A 17957-nucleotide genomic window follows, 5' to 3' on the forward strand; every position below is an offset into this window, starting at 1 on the left:
TTGATGAATCAGGAACAGGAATCATATCTTCGGGTCGCTGGTCGATATTTTATTTGTACATCAATTTTCTCTTGAACCGCGCGCACGGCTTGAAACATAGTTAAATATATATTCTGCACAAGGTAAGTTTCGCAGAAAACAATGACACAGTATCGATGGAGAGGACAATTCGCGCGAAAGTGTTTCAGATCACACAACACACGAAAACGCCGTATGATGTATATAAATGAAAGAAGTATGTTACTTCAAAACACAGGGGTTTTACGATTTTACAGGATAGACCTTTACAGATTCCAAAGAATTCACAGCGGGATGTAATATTTTATTTTTGCCGAGTGAAACCATGATTAAAATCGAAACTACCAGGCGAGGCGCAAAACTTAAAGAGAACGAAAATCCTTTGCGTGTACGGATCGAACTTCATTTCACAGTTTGTTGCCCTCACTCGGTTTAATCTAACTTCGTGCCGATTTCAATACGATGTCACGGGTTGGGCAGGACTTAATTACAACTTTTTTACAGTTGACCCTGTTGACGTTATGAAGACAAATTTGTCAGGGGCAACCAGCGCGCGACTAACGCAGTTTGCTTTACCAGATCTTTTCTTAGACACACTATTGCACTTTAATTTCAACAAAGTCGATGACCTTGTCGATATACGAAGACGCGATCAGGCCATCGGTGCGAATATCACACAGATACGACACGGCGCGTGCAAGCAAACGTACATCTTTTCACCACATTTTTTGAGGATACGCACGATAACCAAACGCGTTAACGCCCCTGTCAGCACTACATGACAGGGGTATTTTATCGCAGTTCATTTGCCTTGGAGCGACTACACTCCAACGAACACAAACAAGGGCGTGTTTTTTGAGGATGGAACAGCTGGCGCGTGTGTGTCGTGCGTTACAAAGAAGAAATCTTGAGAACACCGGATTTCGAAGAATCGCAATTGTTGCCACTCTTCGCGCTTGGTAGAGTGCTTCGCTTTTCCTGCGCATTTCCAAAACGGTTTTTTACTTCGTCTCCTTGCCTCACCCGCACGATTTGTCCGTCCGTCGATGCAGCGTAGACCATGGGACAGTCACGCGCTTCATTGTAACTGGGCGGATCTGATTTCCTCTGGCAAGTCGCGCTTACTGTAAATGGCTTAGAATGAGCACGGTCGTAACCGTAACTCTTCGGCGTGCCACTTTCATTCGGCGAAATAGCGTTAGGCAGACGGAGGTCATCATCGCTCCTGCACTTGTAATAGTCCAATGAAGATGACCCCCCGCTGACGCCTGACGTGGATGATGATGCGTCTGAGGACCCTAACGGCGTCATGGGTACATTTAAAGTGTCGCCGATCTTTTGCTCTTTGAAGATGTCCTGATAGTTTTCGGTGGAACAGGGGTTGTAGGCGGGTTGAGGAGAAATGAGGCCACTGTCCGCCTGCGTCACAATGGTAGGGACGGATGGATGTTGGCATGGCTCATCGGTATCGCTGTCAACGTCATCGATCGAAGGAAATCCGTGCGTGGCTGTCGTATACACAATGACGGATTCCGCTTTGGACGGTTTGCTGTTCTTCCACGACGACAGAGTTGCAGGTGGTGACCTGGGGATCCTGGCTCTACATAAATTGATTTGGTTGGTTGAGTTCGTATTGAATGATATGCGACGACGAGCAAAAATGACCAAGTTAAGGGTTGCGTATTAGAAATGTGATAAGATATTAACATTCCCAAATATAACGAATAAACAAATCATTTTTTATTTAATTTGAAAACAAAATATCGTGCCAGCAAACAAGTGTATGGGTTGTTGTATAGTCTGATATTTTGGACTGCTTAATTTAGCATGACTGTAGCGTGTTGCCTTAAATTTCTCACCACAGGAACCAAGTCTACTTTTTTGTAGCCTTTCTAGAAACATGATGTAAGTCTGTTTCCGTGTGTTTACCATGCGTCAATGCAAATGCAATGGGGCTTTACCACGGAAAAATGCGCCGGGGCTAACTCATGTTGGCCCAGATTTGAATGAAATCCGATCGGTCGCCAGCAGTACGCGGTAAACGATATATGCCCACCTGCCACTGCTGCTGTTGTTGCTCGAGTTAAATTGCGTCACTTCAGAGCTCTTTATCTGACTTTCCTGCCTGCTGCTCGTTGTCGGCAAAGTGTTTTGGTGATTTTGTGACACGGAGCTCGCATGCTGGGAAATAGCCGACCTGGCCGAGATCAGAGAATCGGTTTCTTGATTGCTGTCCGTTTTGTGGCCAATAGTAATAGCCGCCGTCGGATTAGCCACGTCTCCATCCACAATGTCGTGATTCTGCATGCAAAGGCAAAATCGATAGAACCTAAATCACAGAACGCGAAAAGTAAAACCGCAGGTTAAATGAGAACAACAGCATCGTCGATATTTAAATTGGTTTCGGGATCAGACAGACTTCTTTCTGTTGCAGCCAATCGAACAAGGCTTTATGGCGGGTATAGCACCACTCATGCCTTTTTCGTGTGGCAAGGAATTAAAATTGAAAAATTTCTTAATTTGTTGTCCAGTGTCAGAATTTAATGGCCAATATGCATTTAAACTCGGTTCTTTGCATATAGTGTGCGCAGTATAATTCTCTAGAACGGCAAATTTGTTTTTGTTTTGTCGCCAACAAATCACAAAAGCTATATCTTTATCTCTACCACCGCGTAACCTTTCGCCAATAGTCGTTCAAGTGCACACTAGTTTTTATAACTGTCGTGGGACCCATACCGTGGTCTTTTCGAGACAATTGAGCAAATGGAAGTGGTCGCGCTCAAAGCTGTTGTTATTGGAATTGCTGGAACTGCTGCTGGTACCACAGTCGCTCTGTAAAGAATAGTTGATCAGTTTAAAACACGCAAAAACCCAGTGTTGTTTAGGCTAAGAGCAATTGCTTTTTTATCTCTTTCAAACAACAAAAAATATATTTTCAAAGAAACAAATTTTGTTTACACAGCTCTTATACTACGATAAAGCAATATATTTTATTTCTTGTTAAAGGGTCCTTGTGTGAGCATTTCGTGCACAAATTACAAGTTGCATTTGTTTCATTGAAGTACTACTTGATAAAGATACTACTTACCGTTTGAATTTTATTCCCATCAAAACCGGGGTCTAGCTTCTTATGGAAGTGGTTGATAACTCCGGAGTGCTTACCGGCCCGTATTCGCGCCAGACGAGCTCTCTGCAAATAAAAACAGTTGTTTACAGCGCACAACAAATGAATAGATTCATTGCGTGAGCCTGCTTCTCAATAAAACGCGTAAATGTCATCTCACAAACAGGAAAGACGTTTAAAGTATATAGTGATGTCCCGCCCATTGCATATTGCAAATTTGACAAAAAGGTTTCAAGGTGACAGTAATCAACACCCTTTGGAGACATAAATTAAGCTACCTGGACATAATGCCGCGTTGTGACTGGTCCATATACAAGGGTACAATGAGCGGGCGTGTTCATTAAAGGCGTTAAAAGCCTTGTCGAAATTTAATAATTCAGTGCCCTGTCACCCTCACCATTCTACATTTTGCAGAGGCAAGGAGCCGACTTCCGCACAAGATAAGCAACTTGAAACCATTGATTTTGCCCCGGAATCGCTAATTGGCCGCGCCCGTTGTCGAAAAACACATCAAAGTTTTGTGACCTTTGCAAGCGCAGATATATACGGTTCATGAGCACGTGATCACTCGGTTCATGAGCACGTGATCACTCGCTTTATGAGCACGTGATCAAGTGTACATTCGGTTTGTTACCTTTTGGGCGCGCCGCTTGTCCTGCCGTTGACTCTGACTGTAGATTCGACCGAAGTTGCTGACGATGACTGGGACAGGAAGGGCGATTACCAGCACACCACTGAGCGAGCAAACACTCCCGAAAATCTTGCCCGCTATTGTACGCGGAACCATGTCTCCATATCTGCGGCGAGCAAAACAAACTGAGTAAATGAAGGGAAGGGATTCGGCGGCGGGGCTATCTACGTATTATATTTCCGCATTGCAGGTTCTGTGTAACCCGACCAGTGCACAGTGAGGTAAAATAGCACGCAGAAATACTTTTGCATTCGCCAAAAAGCTTACCCGAGTGTTGTCATGGTGACAATCGTGTACCAAAATGCCGAAGGAATGCTGGTGAAATTCGTTCCTTCCATACCCTTCTCGGCGTAGAACATCACAGTGGCGAAGATGATGATGGCCATTGTGAGTGAGAACAGCAAAAATCCCAACTCACTGGCGCAGCTCTTCAGAGTGTAGCCAAGTATGCGCAGCCCTTGCGAGTGACGCGAGAACTTGAAGATGCGGAAGACGCGGAAAACGCGCAGCGTCACAAAGGCGCCGCTCACGTCTTCGTTATCGGTAATGATGAGTCCGATGTAATAGGGCAAGATGGCAACCACGTCGATAATACTCATTACCGAACGCAGAAATTTGCACCGGTTTGGCGCTGCAAATAGCCTTAGAAAGTATTCGACCGTGAAGATCATAACACACGCTGTATCGAGACAGAAGAAAATTAACTGGTAGCGCTCTCCGCACGGCAAATCTTCAACCGAACCGGGCTTCGGTCCACACGACACCGTCTCCACAATGTTAGCAAAAACTGAAACAGCAATGAAAAAGCCAGTAACGTAATAAAAGACCAACGCCGGAGTGCTTGTGTGCGGATTCTCGAATGCACGCCACATGCGCTTTCGAAGCGACGTCGGGGCGGTAGGAACTATTTTGCTGGCAGGCGCTGGAGCACCGCCATTTTCGGCTGTGCCGTCTGCTGGCACACTATCGTCCATCAAGCGTTCGTCGTGCTCCCGCTTGCGGTCGCGGTAATCTTCGTAGCAACAGTCGGCAATCATTTCTGGCATGATACCAAAGAACGCAAGCTCGTCTTCGATTGTGGTGATGCACTCTGTGCGCGGGAAATGCATCTTTCCGGTTCGGTAAAAGCAAAGGATGTGACGGAAAATCTCCGGGTCACGGTCGAAGAAATACTCGTTCGTTTCCTCGTTGTAGAAGAACTCCTTTTCCCGACTGCCGAGCATCGTATCAGGAAACTTTTCAAGCGTGTTCCTCCACGCCTGGAATCGGCGACCGCTCACGTTCAGTGACACGACCTCGTCTTTCTTTCGACGATGGCTTAGCGGCATAGGGGGTAAGTCACCGGATGCAACCGGCACCCAACCTTAAAACAATCACACATATTAGTCGGGTGCGTACAACAAGAAGTCGTATCACACCGACTCCCTAAAATCTAAATTCAAACGTTTTGGTTATACTTTTAACCATTTCGTTTGTAAAAATACATTTGGTATGGTCTTGAGCCATGTCAGCCTGGCTGTAACAAACTTCTGATAGCCGTGAACTACATAAAACAACACATGAGAAGGGATAGTGTGTTTAGGCCTTTTGTAATCAAACAGTGGATCAGATATAGTTTATTTTATAATTTGAAACCGAACATTTCAGATTAAAGTGGACTGGTTTATACATACATTTTTTCTTTGTTTGTAAACAACCAGCTGACTTCGACCTGAAACGTTCTTTTTCTAATTATTAATTTCCTTTCCTTATAAATTGTTGTCGCTGGTAGAAAGACACATTGCTCATTGGAAGGTCAGATTCTGGTTAAGTTAAGGCACCAGTCTTAGATAGTTTTACGATTGTTTATGTTCTGCTGTTCATCCGTGGCACAACAAATCAAAGTCGGGAGAACTTTTTACACCACTGTGAAGGGCAAGTGAACCAAACTGTTGAATAATTAACCGTTGCCTCTGCACTTTGCGCTACAAACACCGTTGAACGTAATAAACATTGCGTAATGACCGTCGCTGGTGACATAAGTTCAACGACCAACGCTAAGCACCGGAAGGTCGTCTAGCGCAACAAAAGGCTCCGATGAAGACGCAGGCGCTTTGTACGATTGCATTGTTCGTTGTGCAATACGAGTTCTGCTTACGCATGTGCGCGTTGTCGTTTGTCAATGCAGTTTAATAACGACGCCCGTCGTATGAGTCCCTTAGGAATCATCAACTTGGATCGAGCGATGATCTGCGCCGCGATGAACAGATGCACCCAGCAAATAGCCTTCTAAAAGCTTCGCAGCAATCTCCCAACACTGCGCAAAGGGGAATATTGCAACCTCGCCATAACCTTGGCACGAAATCTGTAATGTGGCGCCTATAAGTACCGACAACGCTATATAACCCCGTGAAAATCAGCCGTGAAGCAGAAATAGCATCACCACGAAACAGTTCAAGTTAAAAGCCAGGCGTGTGGTTAAGGCCGGTGGCCTATTTGTTTTTCCCGGAAGACCGAAGTCTCTGCGCGACTGGTAGAGCGTCGATATCTAAATCCTCTGTCAAAATCCAAATGCCAAATGTGAAGGTTCGGTTCATAAATAATGCAAGACTCTTCACAATGCTAATTATTTAGTCATTACTGTGGCTGCTCGGCCGTACGGGCATTGTGACGGGTCCCCTCTCAAGTTTAAATGTAAACAACTCATTTTTCAACCGCGTCTTGTACCATTTGCAAACATACATTTTTCTTTTTTTTCATGACGTTCTGCGACGGTTGCGCATGTTCGAACTTAAATATGGAGTTGTGTGAGAAACAGAACGCAAGCGTCTTGTATAAAACCACTACATACTGTTTACGAGCATTGCAAAAGTGGGTATAAGCTGAAAGGCTGTTTTCATTTGAGGAATTCACTTACCGTTATCACCAAAGTCGTCCGACCCCGGAGTTCCAAAATCAAACGACTGTCCAAAAGATCTTATCATACTTTGAAAATGGATTGGTATGGCATAGCCAAACTAAAAAGCGATCATTTCAGCAAAGAATTGCATGTGTTTATTGTTTAAGTGCATTATTAAAACTACATATTAAACGATGGTTTAGAAACAACTGACTATAATCCTGTAAGATTTTAATGCAATTTTCACTGGACAGAAGTTGCAAGTGACTTCGTGACTACATCTTGTTTCGGTTCCAAAATATCACGAGACAGAGCCAAAGAAAATACGCAAAAAGGATTGGCGCCGATTTCATCCCGGCATCAACGATACCCACTGGCTATATTTGTACCAGGGCTGTCTTCGGCGATTTACGTCACCCAAAAATTTCTCCATCAAACTAAAAAACTCGTCTGGCGGAAAGCTTTCTGACTCCTGGGATCGATTCGATTAACACTCGCCCCTAAAATAGCTCAGAGACTTTCGAAACGGCGAATGCTGGAAAAATTCGGCACTCAATTGTCCTTGCCTCCAGTGCGACTGCTCGATACTGTTCGATACTCCGTTCGAAGGAAAAAGCTTCTAAAGCCTTGTAAGTCGCTATGACAAGGGATTAAACCACTTCAGCTGATGCCAAAAAAATGTCGTTGATTTACCGCTAACATGGTCTGTCAAATGTTCCAGGTTCAGTGTATCCACAGAGGACAACAATACGCTTCGGATCGTTTAAAATTGGATTTTCCAGTTAATTGACACCAGTAAGGCGAGAAATCTATACCGCAAGTCATGGGCCTCATGTGTATTGATCGCTTTATATTAAGCCGCATTAAATTGTGGTGCTGCGTCCACTGCTGTCTTCAGGTGATTCACAGAATAATCGCATATTTTTTAATTGTCAATTAATCGACGCCATGTAAAAATGTTGTCAATCGTAGTGCATATTAATCACAGGGATATATAGGCATGCTTTTATTGGGTAGAGTATGAGATTTACTCCGATAGTATTGGAATTGTGCAAGTCTAAATTATCCAAACTAGATTTTTGTTTGGTAAAATAGTTTATAGGGGCATTTTGTCGGCGGCAATATAATAACTTCTATTTCAAACATATTCCGGAAACTCAAAACAGCGTAACAGACGATCAGCGTCAGTATGATCTTTTATAAAAACAGAAATGTCAATTTCGCCTGGTGGCATCCTTACCGTCCTAATTTATTAGATACGTAAAAAACAGATCCGTCAACACCAATCTGCACAGGCTAATTCCTGGATTGCTTTATGACAATTTTTCTTATTCTTTATAAGTTTTTCTCTTTTTAATTGTTTGGCGCTTTATTTTTTGGCAATTTTATCGTAACTTGACAAAGGAGACAATATTGCTATTGCAGGCCTTTATTAAAAGGTGTGCATTGCCTCTGTTAAACCGGGCCAATTTCGGCGAGCGAAATACTGACGTATTCATGAAATGGATGCGAATTACCAAGTCACCGTCACTTAGTGCGTCTTTTCCGGGTAAAAGTTGGTCCAAGCCTCAGAAACTCGGCGACTCCACATAGACCGTCATTAATAATTTAAGTCGGGGCCCTACGACAAAGGTGCGACCTCTTATTGGGCGTATATGGGGTGCTGAAATGGGGACATTAGGAGCAACGGGCAAGAAACCTGCCGACGTGACCCATTGGCTACTCCGACTCGCTGGTTCTCATCCGTTGCTGCTAATGTCCCCATTTCAACACCCCATATACATGTCCTCATCCAGTTTAATGCTGCATTTTTGGACGCATAAAAATCATACAAGTTTGCTCCCTCGACGCAATGTTGACCAAGTCCACAATTTAACCCCTAGCGGTTTGGAGAATAAGGGGGTGTCGTCTAATAATTATATAAATGACTCAGAAAGCAGGTAAACTTGTTCTCAACGACTCCGGTATGTAGGCGGACTATAAAAAGATTATCTACCCCTATATCGAACCCGGCAAGGACGAATGCGGCAACGAGATAACTAAGAATAGACCATGTTATTATATCACCATATAAATATAACGCGATTGACAGCGACGGGAAGGTATGCACAGGCGACCTACGAACAGGAGCGGTTCTGAGCTGGAGTGAATTGCAGAAGTTGCTGGACAATAAATCGATCTCAAATTGCACGGGACAGCGAAACCATCGCGCAGCAGTACTAAATTATTCAGCAACGTTCTAATCCGAATTTGCTGCTGTGTTTCGTCCCACTTCGGCGACATTGGCATTTACACTTGTTAACCTTCCATTCGACTGTGTTCAGTAACACGACCTGATTAACGTTTTGGCGCCTAAACGCAAAGGTTCCTGTTGCCAGCTCCCAGACAGGGTGGTATGGCCGCAAAAAGTTGACTGCGATGAATTATTCAAGGTTAATCGACGGTTTAAACGACCTGTGTCCCTAGACGGTAGTGATAATGTACTGTAACCCTACGCCAGATACAGGAAACGTAGACAGGTGACAGCGAAGCCATCCTGTGGTAACAGGTTGTCGGTGTACACATAATCGCACCCCACTACAAAAAAGCACCTGTTTCGCCATGGAACGTCATTTTTCGTTTGGAAAATACCATGGAAAATATGGGCTTTAAACTAAGTATCGTACATACGCGGTAACGCGAACCATTAGAAGAAACACAAATGCAGATTGAAGATGACGTACATAGATACTTGCATGTCGTCTTTTTAAAAAATGCCGTTTTTTAAATAATGCTCCATAACGTAACACCAAAAATGTACACACATATAGTATTATTCTCACCTATTGCTGCTGCTCTGGCAAAAGGCAACCACGCTGCAACTGAAGTGGCCATCACTGTTGAATTCTTGTTGTTCGACGGGGATAAGCTTAATCAGGACGATGTAATTGGTGTCTTCTTTTTATCAACAAATGGCGATGCAGTTGTACGAAGTCTAATACAGACGTTTTCAAACCAAGGCCTTACACATGGCCCGATTGCTTCCTAAAGCGGTTTTGGTTGCTTGCGGCCTTCAATGCATCTGATTTCAGTCGTGGTAACAGATGGAGTAATGTTATTGCAATACCCTAGGCACCGAATTTTCATCGGATGCCATGCGATGTAACATTCAATCCACCTGTAAAAAACACACAGCAAATAAGACACACGGAAAAACCGGGAGTAAATACCCCCCCCAAAAAAAAAAAAAATTAATGGAGGTTACTTTCACCGCTGTTGTATCTTATAGGCAAGCAACAATAGACCGTCTTCCGGATAACAACAGTTCACAGGGGTGACGGTGGCTTATCTCCATAGTTGCATAAGTAAAAGACAATGCTACGGTAGTTGGAAACGGCAAATGTTGCCATGTCGAGGGCGTAAACTGCCTATACAGAGAAGCTTTGATACGGAACGCCCTCGCAATCCCAGACGATGACTGGTTAAGCCTACTGAATTGACTGCCAATAATTGAATTAGTCTCTAATGCGCGCAAACAACGTAACGGCAACTGGCAGATTCCAATCCCTGCTTGTCAGTCGAGTCTGCTGATCTGATCCCATAGTGACAGTCCACCTCTTAGTGAACCGCATGCTACGGAAGAACCTGTTCAAACTGTTGGTTTTGTCTCACCTACAGTATATTTTTCTCAGATCGCGTAAATAAAGAGGTAACTGCGCTGTACAATGGTTCAGTTTCAAGCACCGGGGTTTATGAGAAAAGGTTTATAGCCAGTTTTCACATTTGTTTGGTAAATCTTAAGAAACTGGAGAACCGAAACGCAGCAAACAACGGAACGATCGAGCAATACGCAATTCTCTTTGGTAGGACTGTGTTCTTGTGACCTCTATATACTAACTTGACCTACAGGCCTACACCTCTGGACTTGAAGTAATTAAATTTCCTGACCGAGGTCTTTGGCGCCGCGGGTTCAAGCACTGCCAGTCTCTATGACATAGGTAACATGCCTAATAGATAATACAGCAGCTGCAACCCGTCCCGGAGCGAAGAAAAGCTACTAAACTGCGCCGGTGTATTAATAATTCAATAAATCTCAGTTTCTCACATTTTCTATCTCGCAAAACTCGAAACAAGAGATGGGCAAAGAAGAAGGCCGTGATTTGTTACGGCTACGACGAGCGGGTCGAACAAAATGATTGCAAGCGAAAGGAAAAGAATCCCGCAAGCAACTAATCAAGACATGCGACCCGCTACCGTCTCCTATATCGTTGCTGAGTGTCAAAGGGCCGAAGCCAAATGCAACTGCGCCCAGTAATTTCCCCGCCATCGATCTGTGCTAGATTTCTAATAGAGGCACCAAGCGAGGAGCCAGCAATGCACATGAACCTGTCGATGGCACGTCGCTTTGTACAGCTCTTGGCGACGCCGCAGTAAACGTTCAACCAATATTTTTTCAAACTTTCGCATCACACAAGCTTACATATCCAAATAATTGCTGGTAAAATGTATGAAATCACTTCATTAATCTATTTCATCCAGCTACTGCTGACGGCTCACAAACTGCAGGTATTGAAAGCGCCGGTTTACAACAGATATTAAAAATCACGTTCGTTCTGCGCGTTAAGTTAAGTAACCTGTGTCTTCACGTCGCGCACGCTGGTTATCTCGACTGCGTCTATTGTATAGCGAACATCGGTACGCTGGAGCGCGTAAGGCACAAAGCGTAGAAGAAAGAACAAGGGCATCGGGCCTAAGCAAGTTCGGCACGTGTGCTCACTCACCCTGAACAATACAGCGCCGTCCGTGTGTGCGTAGCCGCTAAAACGGCAAAGTCGGTGAGCATCTCTCGCTCCACTAAACAGAAAGCAGATTTTCTCGCTCGCTCCACAGCGAATGCCTTGAACTTGCAAAGCGTCAAACTAGCTTGGCTTAATGTTAACTCGCAGAGCAGTAACGCCTGCCGCGTCGTCAACATTGTTACATCTTTATCTTCGACGGACAAAACTGTGAACTTGACCGAGAGAAACGTCGCGACGCACAGCAGACACGGGACGCATTTTGATTGGGACGCATCTCGAAAGCAACTTTGATTCGCAACGAAAAAGGCCCGATCGTAATTACAGACGTACTCCCAGGGGAGGGCGTTAGTTGTACCCGAAGGTATTGGTTTTCCATTTCGCGGAGTATTCGCGCCTTCAACAGGTAGCAGGCCCTGACCCGGGCATGCAACAACGCAAATAAGTCCCCGCACGCCCCATTAACGAAAAGGTCCGGCGCTAAGACGAAGATGGAGCGACATCTCTGCAAAGCGATGCGTCCGGTGGTAAGCAAAAATGGATCGATGCCATTCTCTGGTTATTAAATCGGAGAGCTCATTCCACCTTTGATGTGAACGGCATATTTTTAGGCCTGTCGCAATCCAAAGCATCTGGTGCAGATCTCTTTAAATGAAAGAAACATTTGGATGAAGTAGGATTACGTGCTTTTATATAACCCACCCTTCACGCTCACGCTTGTTTTCATCTAGTGTGGTATTACAGCGGGGGCAGTCGCACCACATACACTCACTGGCAAACGCCATTATCCCACAGCGAAATCTTCCGCGTCGTAGATGTTTGTTCTTAATATTGTCACAATTTTATCTCTGTCAGAAAAGTTGCAGGAAACATGTTCGCGCAAGGATACTGGACGAATCCCTTCCTTTGAAACACACATAAATATTTCATGGGTTCTCCCCCATACGAGATTTAATTTGCATTAAATTCAACGGTAATTCCTGCTCACGCGCGAGCACGAGGTTCTAAATTATGCAGAATTACACGACATTGTTTGCAAGCACCACATGCCAAGTGGTAACGGGGATCTCGGCTCGAACCGCCAATTTCCGTTTTGCGTTTCTAATTGACCTGGTTTGCAACTGATTCTCTATTAACGCTATTCTTTTTCTGTAATGTAATCTTTCTTCAGAGAATGTACGTGGAATTGCGAACAACCTCTCTCTCAATGTCAAATGGAAGTTGGTTTGGAGGGACAGCTACTAGTATTGGTTGGGTTGTGGCATTTTATACAAAACCAGCCGACCCTTATCTTCATGCTATTGTCAACGAACTTTTGTGTTATTTTAGCTTGGAGGATATCCACGCGACACGAATAAAAACACAGGTTTCAACAACAGACCGACGCATTCCGCACAAACGCTAACAACACACATGACTCACGACAAAATACAGCACCATTCATTGAGAAATGTTGCACAAATAAATTAAAAAAGAATCAAATAAAAGTCACAAATTAGGAACACATGGTTTTCTGGGTTTGTTTTTTACATGTCAGTGCATAAACACGGTAAGTACAAGATAACTCATATCTCCCATAATCTTTACCCGGAGTCCTTGCTTTTGCATACTGCCTCATGAGTTTCATTGGCATATATCATAAAAATAAATTCACAGTAGCACTAAGGACTGGGAGAGCAACACCAGTATTACTTTCTTCGATCGAAATGCTTTCCAAATCCATCATAATCAACTCCAAATTAAGACGGCGACAAAAACGAAAAATCCGATTTGTAGTATTCTATACTCGGTTAAGCGAATCGGGCTGACCCACAGGTACAGATGAGAGCGGCAAATTGGGAACAAGAGACGCGCATGAACTTGTTGAAGAAATCAATAGCCATCAAAAGGAAGATCGCTTGTTCAATGCAGCGTACAAGGGAATGTCTCTTCGTTGCACAGAAAACCATTTGTTGACCTAAGCCAGGCGAGCAAAAAGCACCATTTTCTTGCCAATGTCGTCGCTCTTTGCGAGATCGTCATTAACTGAAAAGTCGCTCATATCGTATTGTCTCGTCAGGATCAATTGATTTTCGATGCGCATGAAAAGACTTAGCGTGGTCTTCTGGCTCTCTGCTTTGCTTTTACAGCCAGATTAAATTGAACGGTTTCTTGTGTTCTATCCAAGCAGGGTTAGTTAACTCGGCGATTGGGCGCGAAGAAAACATCAAACGTAGTCATCTTATTAAAACCAATATCAACCTCATAAGAGGCAGCTTATTAGGAACAGAACAAACTCCTTAAAACTTCCGAAGGGACTGAAGACAAACACGGCGGATTTGCGAATGCTTTTAGAAATAGCTTTGAATGTCCAAGGTCCAATCATAAACTTCTTTGTTCATGAAATATTGGCCAATCGTTAATAATTTGTTTTCAAAGATTTTACATCGATCGTTAAGGAGTCTTAATTACAACCGATGGTTATCTGGCGCCACCATGCGATTGTACTCTTTGCCGAACACGCGCCGCCAGTAGTCATTGAAAAACATTCCAGTCGGGTCACACTGACTTCTGATTTCCATGAACCGGTCAAAGTCAGGGTACATTCTCCTAAAATCGTCTGCTTTAACCTACGCAAATTGGAAGTGGAAATTTTTAATTTTTTTGCTGCAACAATTGTTTTTTAAAAAACGGTGATATATGTTCAATACAAAAGTTGTAAACTGTTTTTTTTTGGTTACAAACAAATAGTTTTGGTATATTTCTTTTAGTTTAATTAAATGCAGAAATTTAATTTGAATACGAGTCAATTTGAATAAAACACAAACATATTATTTCGTGGCGCATTTATTCGATCTGAGTATCGGTGTGTACCTTATGGGCTTTCGCCCAGTGCGGTTTTCCTCCGTATTCAGTCACAAGTTTCTCGAAAAATGTCCACCATTCTTCGTGAGGGACAAATTTTCCGTAAGGTCTGGGAAGTAAAGCACAATGACTGTATAGAAGTGATTTTCAACCGGGGGCTCGCGGAACCCCTCGGGGTCCCCAGAGAGTTGTAACGGGGTTCAAGGTAACTTTAGGACATGCGTGTTTCGCAACATATTTTCGGTTTTCTAAATTACCATCGAAACGCGATATTGCGATGTTATGTGACAAACAAAAATCATTCTGAAGCGGCACCTCGTACGTAAACCTCAGCAGCGTTAAGTACATTTCGATAAACCCAAAGGTGCTCGCGATTACCCTGACGTCACCAAACGGGGTTCGCCAGGACAAAAAGATTGAGAACAGCTGGTCTATAGTTTTGCACCAGTTGCATTTTCAGAACGTGCCTTTTTTGAAGTAAACATAATTTTCTAAACCAAAACTGACGTTTATATTTGTGGCAGAGAACAAGGTTGGTATTTTAACGCAGTTTATGGCGCTGCATACGAACCTGTACGAAATGATTCCGATAAACGTGACGTCTTCGCGACCGGACGGAGCAAGCATTATTCCATCCTTTTTGACAAAACGGACTTCGACGGGAAAATGTGCCTAAAACCGTTTAAACCAAACATTTTTACATGCTGACAAAACATTTGAAGCATCATTTGTACAATTGGAACACATGGGTCGCGATATTTATAAATACGTTATGAAAGAAGTTCACGTAGGAATTGTGTCAGTAAGTTTGAGGGCTCTATGCACCCCCGGAACAATATGTTTAAATAAGCTTAGAAAAGTGCGCTCGACGCAATCGGAAAACCGGAAAAATGTAAATCATCACGATTATACGGTGGTGAGTTGAGTTGTTTTCAACAAAACAAACTGTACGTTTCGGCCATAACGATATCTGCTACCTACTAGTCTGGGAATATATGTGAATAAACTTTTCGATAGGATAAAGTCACAAAGGCAAACTTGATGTTTCAGCAAAAGTTTCAATGTTTTAAACTTAGAGGCCAAAAGGATGCGTTTAAACAACCTATTGACTGGAACTGGTGTATCCATATGGTAACATGCCTCGCGGCCCGTTGGTTTGGAAGCACTATCTTTAACTTTTTAAAGCCAGATGTTACAAATATTACGCAGTGTTGCAGTGGTTCAGTATAGTGGTTTATATGCGTATGGGAATACGACGGCAAACCATTTCCTAGTAATTGTAGGTGGAGGAAATAATCAATGAATAAAGCAATGGGGAGTACGCAGGACTCAAAAATACTGCTCTCTTTAATACAAGTCGCACACAATTTCAACACGATTAGAGGGACGATATCTTTTCATTGAAAGTGCTCCACGTTGGGCTCAAACGTTAGAATATCGCAATATGACCAAATCAGTAAATGTAAAAATTATGACGCCAAGTCTACACACAAACCTTTACAGTAGGGTGGGCGTTCAACCAATCTCTCATTTTGCGAAGTACAGTGGCCGTTTGACGTCGGGGTATCGCCCATTCAGTAACATATTGCTTAAACAAACAATCGAAATTGAACACACGGTCACTTCTGCGCACACATTCTGATGAACCTGCAATGTAACTTCTGACAGTAAAAAATAGGAGTTTGCCACAACTGCAAGCGGTACATATGGAGTATAGCCTAAAAGATGGTGATGTATTTATATTAAGGCTCCTTTACCGGCATGTGAAAGTTTGAAGAAAAAGCGATTGATGAAGGGAACTAAACATGGAAAAAAGGTGGAAAACCACAAAAAAAGTTCGAGAACATAATGCCCAACAAACGTTGACCAAAACCAACTTCCAGTTTCCAAAAGTGATCTCTTTGTTCTGTTTACTTTAATGTTTGCAACATATTCTGCAGTAAAAAAAGCATGATTAATCATTATAGACAACTATTAAACGAGGCATCGCACCTGTGTGGGGAAACCAAATAAATTTAAAATGTTCTGATTGGAAAATTAGTGAATCCAGGTCAATAAGTGTGTCCTCAAGAATCCCACTTTCCTTTTTTTCATGCAGGTTAAATGCAGGTTCACACTGTGAAGGCAAAAAGTTATGTTACAAGAAGTGAATAAAAAGTTAAATTCAAATCAATTGTATTTTGCATAAAAAATATTATGTGGATAACCCATAAACCAATTTCTATGACTGCAAAAATTGCTAAAAAAAACAGCAAATTACTTGCACTTTTACTGTCAATATTATTCCCAGAAGACCAAGGTGACAACAAAGTGCTTTGAACAACTCAGAATCTGCATGTTTTGAACAGTGGACAATTGAACCTACATTAAGCAAACAAATACTGTGTAAGACAATGGCACAACTGGTAAACAAAACCTCAGATACCATCAGCTTTCATAAAGGTAATCTCAAGCACACAGGATGCAAATGATCCAAAGTTGCCTCCAGTTCCGTGTGTTCCAGTTCCGATAATACCACCTAGACTTTGACCAGACACTGCACCCAAATTGCTGAATGCCATTCCATTGCTTGGAAGGACATGTTGGTTGAGATACTCAATAGTCACGCCTGAATAAAAAAGTCACAGAAAAAATATGTTATTGGTATGTGTCAATGTAAAATAGAAATTAGAAAAGAATCGCATGTCAACAAACAGAAGATACAAGGGTCATAATTTGTGTCACAAATTATGTAAATTATAACACAAAAAGACCTTGTGTCTAAACACAGTTTATTTAATGAAAACATGTCTCGCTAAAAACAGTATCGGCCAAACATAAATGCTGCTAGTGCCAACTACCTCTAAACCACTTAGAGCAACAATGGCAGGTGACCTACTTGTGTGATATAACTCTGTGTATGCAGGCATGCATTGCTAGTTTAGATAAAATGTCAGTATTATCCAAACACATCAGTATGGTATATATTGTCACACTTTGATGCAAACCAGTGATTTCATACTTGCCACAATATCAATTGCATGTGATGTACACTCACAACTTGAACAAACCTGACTCTGCGGTAACTCTGCAGTTCTTGGGGTCAACGTCTATTATTCGGTTAAACAATTTTGTTGATATCATATACTGGTTGGTGCAAGCAATATCTGATGGAGACAATCCCCCACCAACAAATTTGACCTGAAATAGTAATTAAATAGTTACAGTTATTTTATATACTGTGCAGTGATTGGTCTGGGTATGCATATATCCCACTTTTTTTCCATTGCGTTTTGCCTTTCGCAAGATAATTCTCAAATCATCAACTGTGGTTGGCTCAAAATAGAATTCCGGTGTGCATGAATATGTTCCAGACCAGTTTGAAAAGTTATGATTTTGGAAAGTTTTGCAGTGTGCCTTACAATTCTCTTTCTTCATTTCAGTTAAATATTGTTGAACCTAAAATAAAGTCTAATGGGGTGATAAAATGAGATAAAACGAAAAAATCCATTGTTAAATGATCAAGCAACAGAACTTTATTTTCAATGTAACTGACCAGCACAAAAAAACAACCTACATTCATTTTCGTGATTGAATGTTAGTTACATTAAAAATAACTTTATACCTGGCAACAACAGCAAAATTTAC

The 17957-nt window shown here is 42.5% G+C and overlaps 2 protein-coding genes across 2 annotated transcripts; both read right to left on the bottom strand.

The window, feature by feature from the left end:
* Positions 1–41: 41 nt before the first annotated feature.
* Positions 42–9862, bottom strand: LOC145901732 (potassium voltage-gated channel protein Shal-like). Its single transcript, XM_082989498.1, has 7 exons — positions 9534–9862; positions 4101–5196; positions 3777–3939; positions 3107–3208; positions 2755–2850; positions 2075–2319; positions 42–1618 (listed from the first exon to the last, which is right to left on the bottom strand). Exons 1-7 carry the CDS (start codon positions 9583–9585, stop codon positions 910–912), a joined length of 2463 nt encoding a protein of 820 aa, XP_082845624.1. The 5' UTR covers positions 9586–9862; the 3' UTR covers positions 42–909.
* Positions 9863–12946: 3084 nt separating this feature from the next.
* Positions 12947–17773, bottom strand: LOC145902636 (L-gulonolactone oxidase-like). Its single transcript, XM_082990682.1, has 10 exons — positions 17586–17773; positions 17381–17510; positions 16756–16938; positions 16591–16691; positions 16323–16446; positions 16088–16264; positions 15826–15977; positions 14902–15002; positions 14340–14439; positions 12947–14095 (listed from the first exon to the last, which is right to left on the bottom strand). The coding sequence occupies exons 1-10, from the start codon at positions 17745–17747 to the stop codon at positions 13934–13936; spliced, it is 1392 nt and encodes a 463-aa protein (XP_082846808.1). The 5' UTR covers positions 17748–17773; the 3' UTR covers positions 12947–13933.
* Positions 17774–17957: the final 184 nt, after the last annotated feature.

This window comes from Ascidia mentula, chromosome 5 (assembly GCF_947561715.1).
Source record: "Ascidia mentula chromosome 5, kaAscMent1.1, whole genome shotgun sequence".
NCBI classification, from domain to species: Eukaryota; Metazoa; Chordata; class Ascidiacea; order Phlebobranchia; family Ascidiidae; genus Ascidia; species Ascidia mentula.

Coding starts and splice junctions, on each gene's coding strand:
- LOC145901732 (XM_082989498.1), bottom strand. CDS start 9,585: ATGGCCACTTCAGTTGCAGCGTGGTTGCCTTTTGCCAGAGCAGCAGCA. Junction 2,851..3,106: donor ATGGGAATAAAATTCAAACG/GTAAGTAGTATC, acceptor TATTCTTTACAG/AGCGACTGTGGTACCAGCAG. Junction 1,619..2,074: donor AACAACAGCAGCAGTGGCAG/GTGGGCATATAT, acceptor CAATTTATGTAG/AGCCAGGATCCCCAGGTCAC.
- LOC145902636 (XM_082990682.1), bottom strand. CDS start 17,747: ATGAAGAAAGAGAATTGTAAGGCACACTGCAAAACTTTCCAAAATCAT. Junction 16,939..17,380: donor CAGAGTTACCGCAGAGTCAG/GTTTGTTCAAGT, acceptor TTTTTTATTCAG/GCGTGACTATTGAGTATCTC. Junction 15,003..15,825: donor ACGCCCACCCTACTGTAAAG/GTTTGTGTGTAG, acceptor AAACGGTTTTAG/GCACATTTTCCCGTCGAAGT.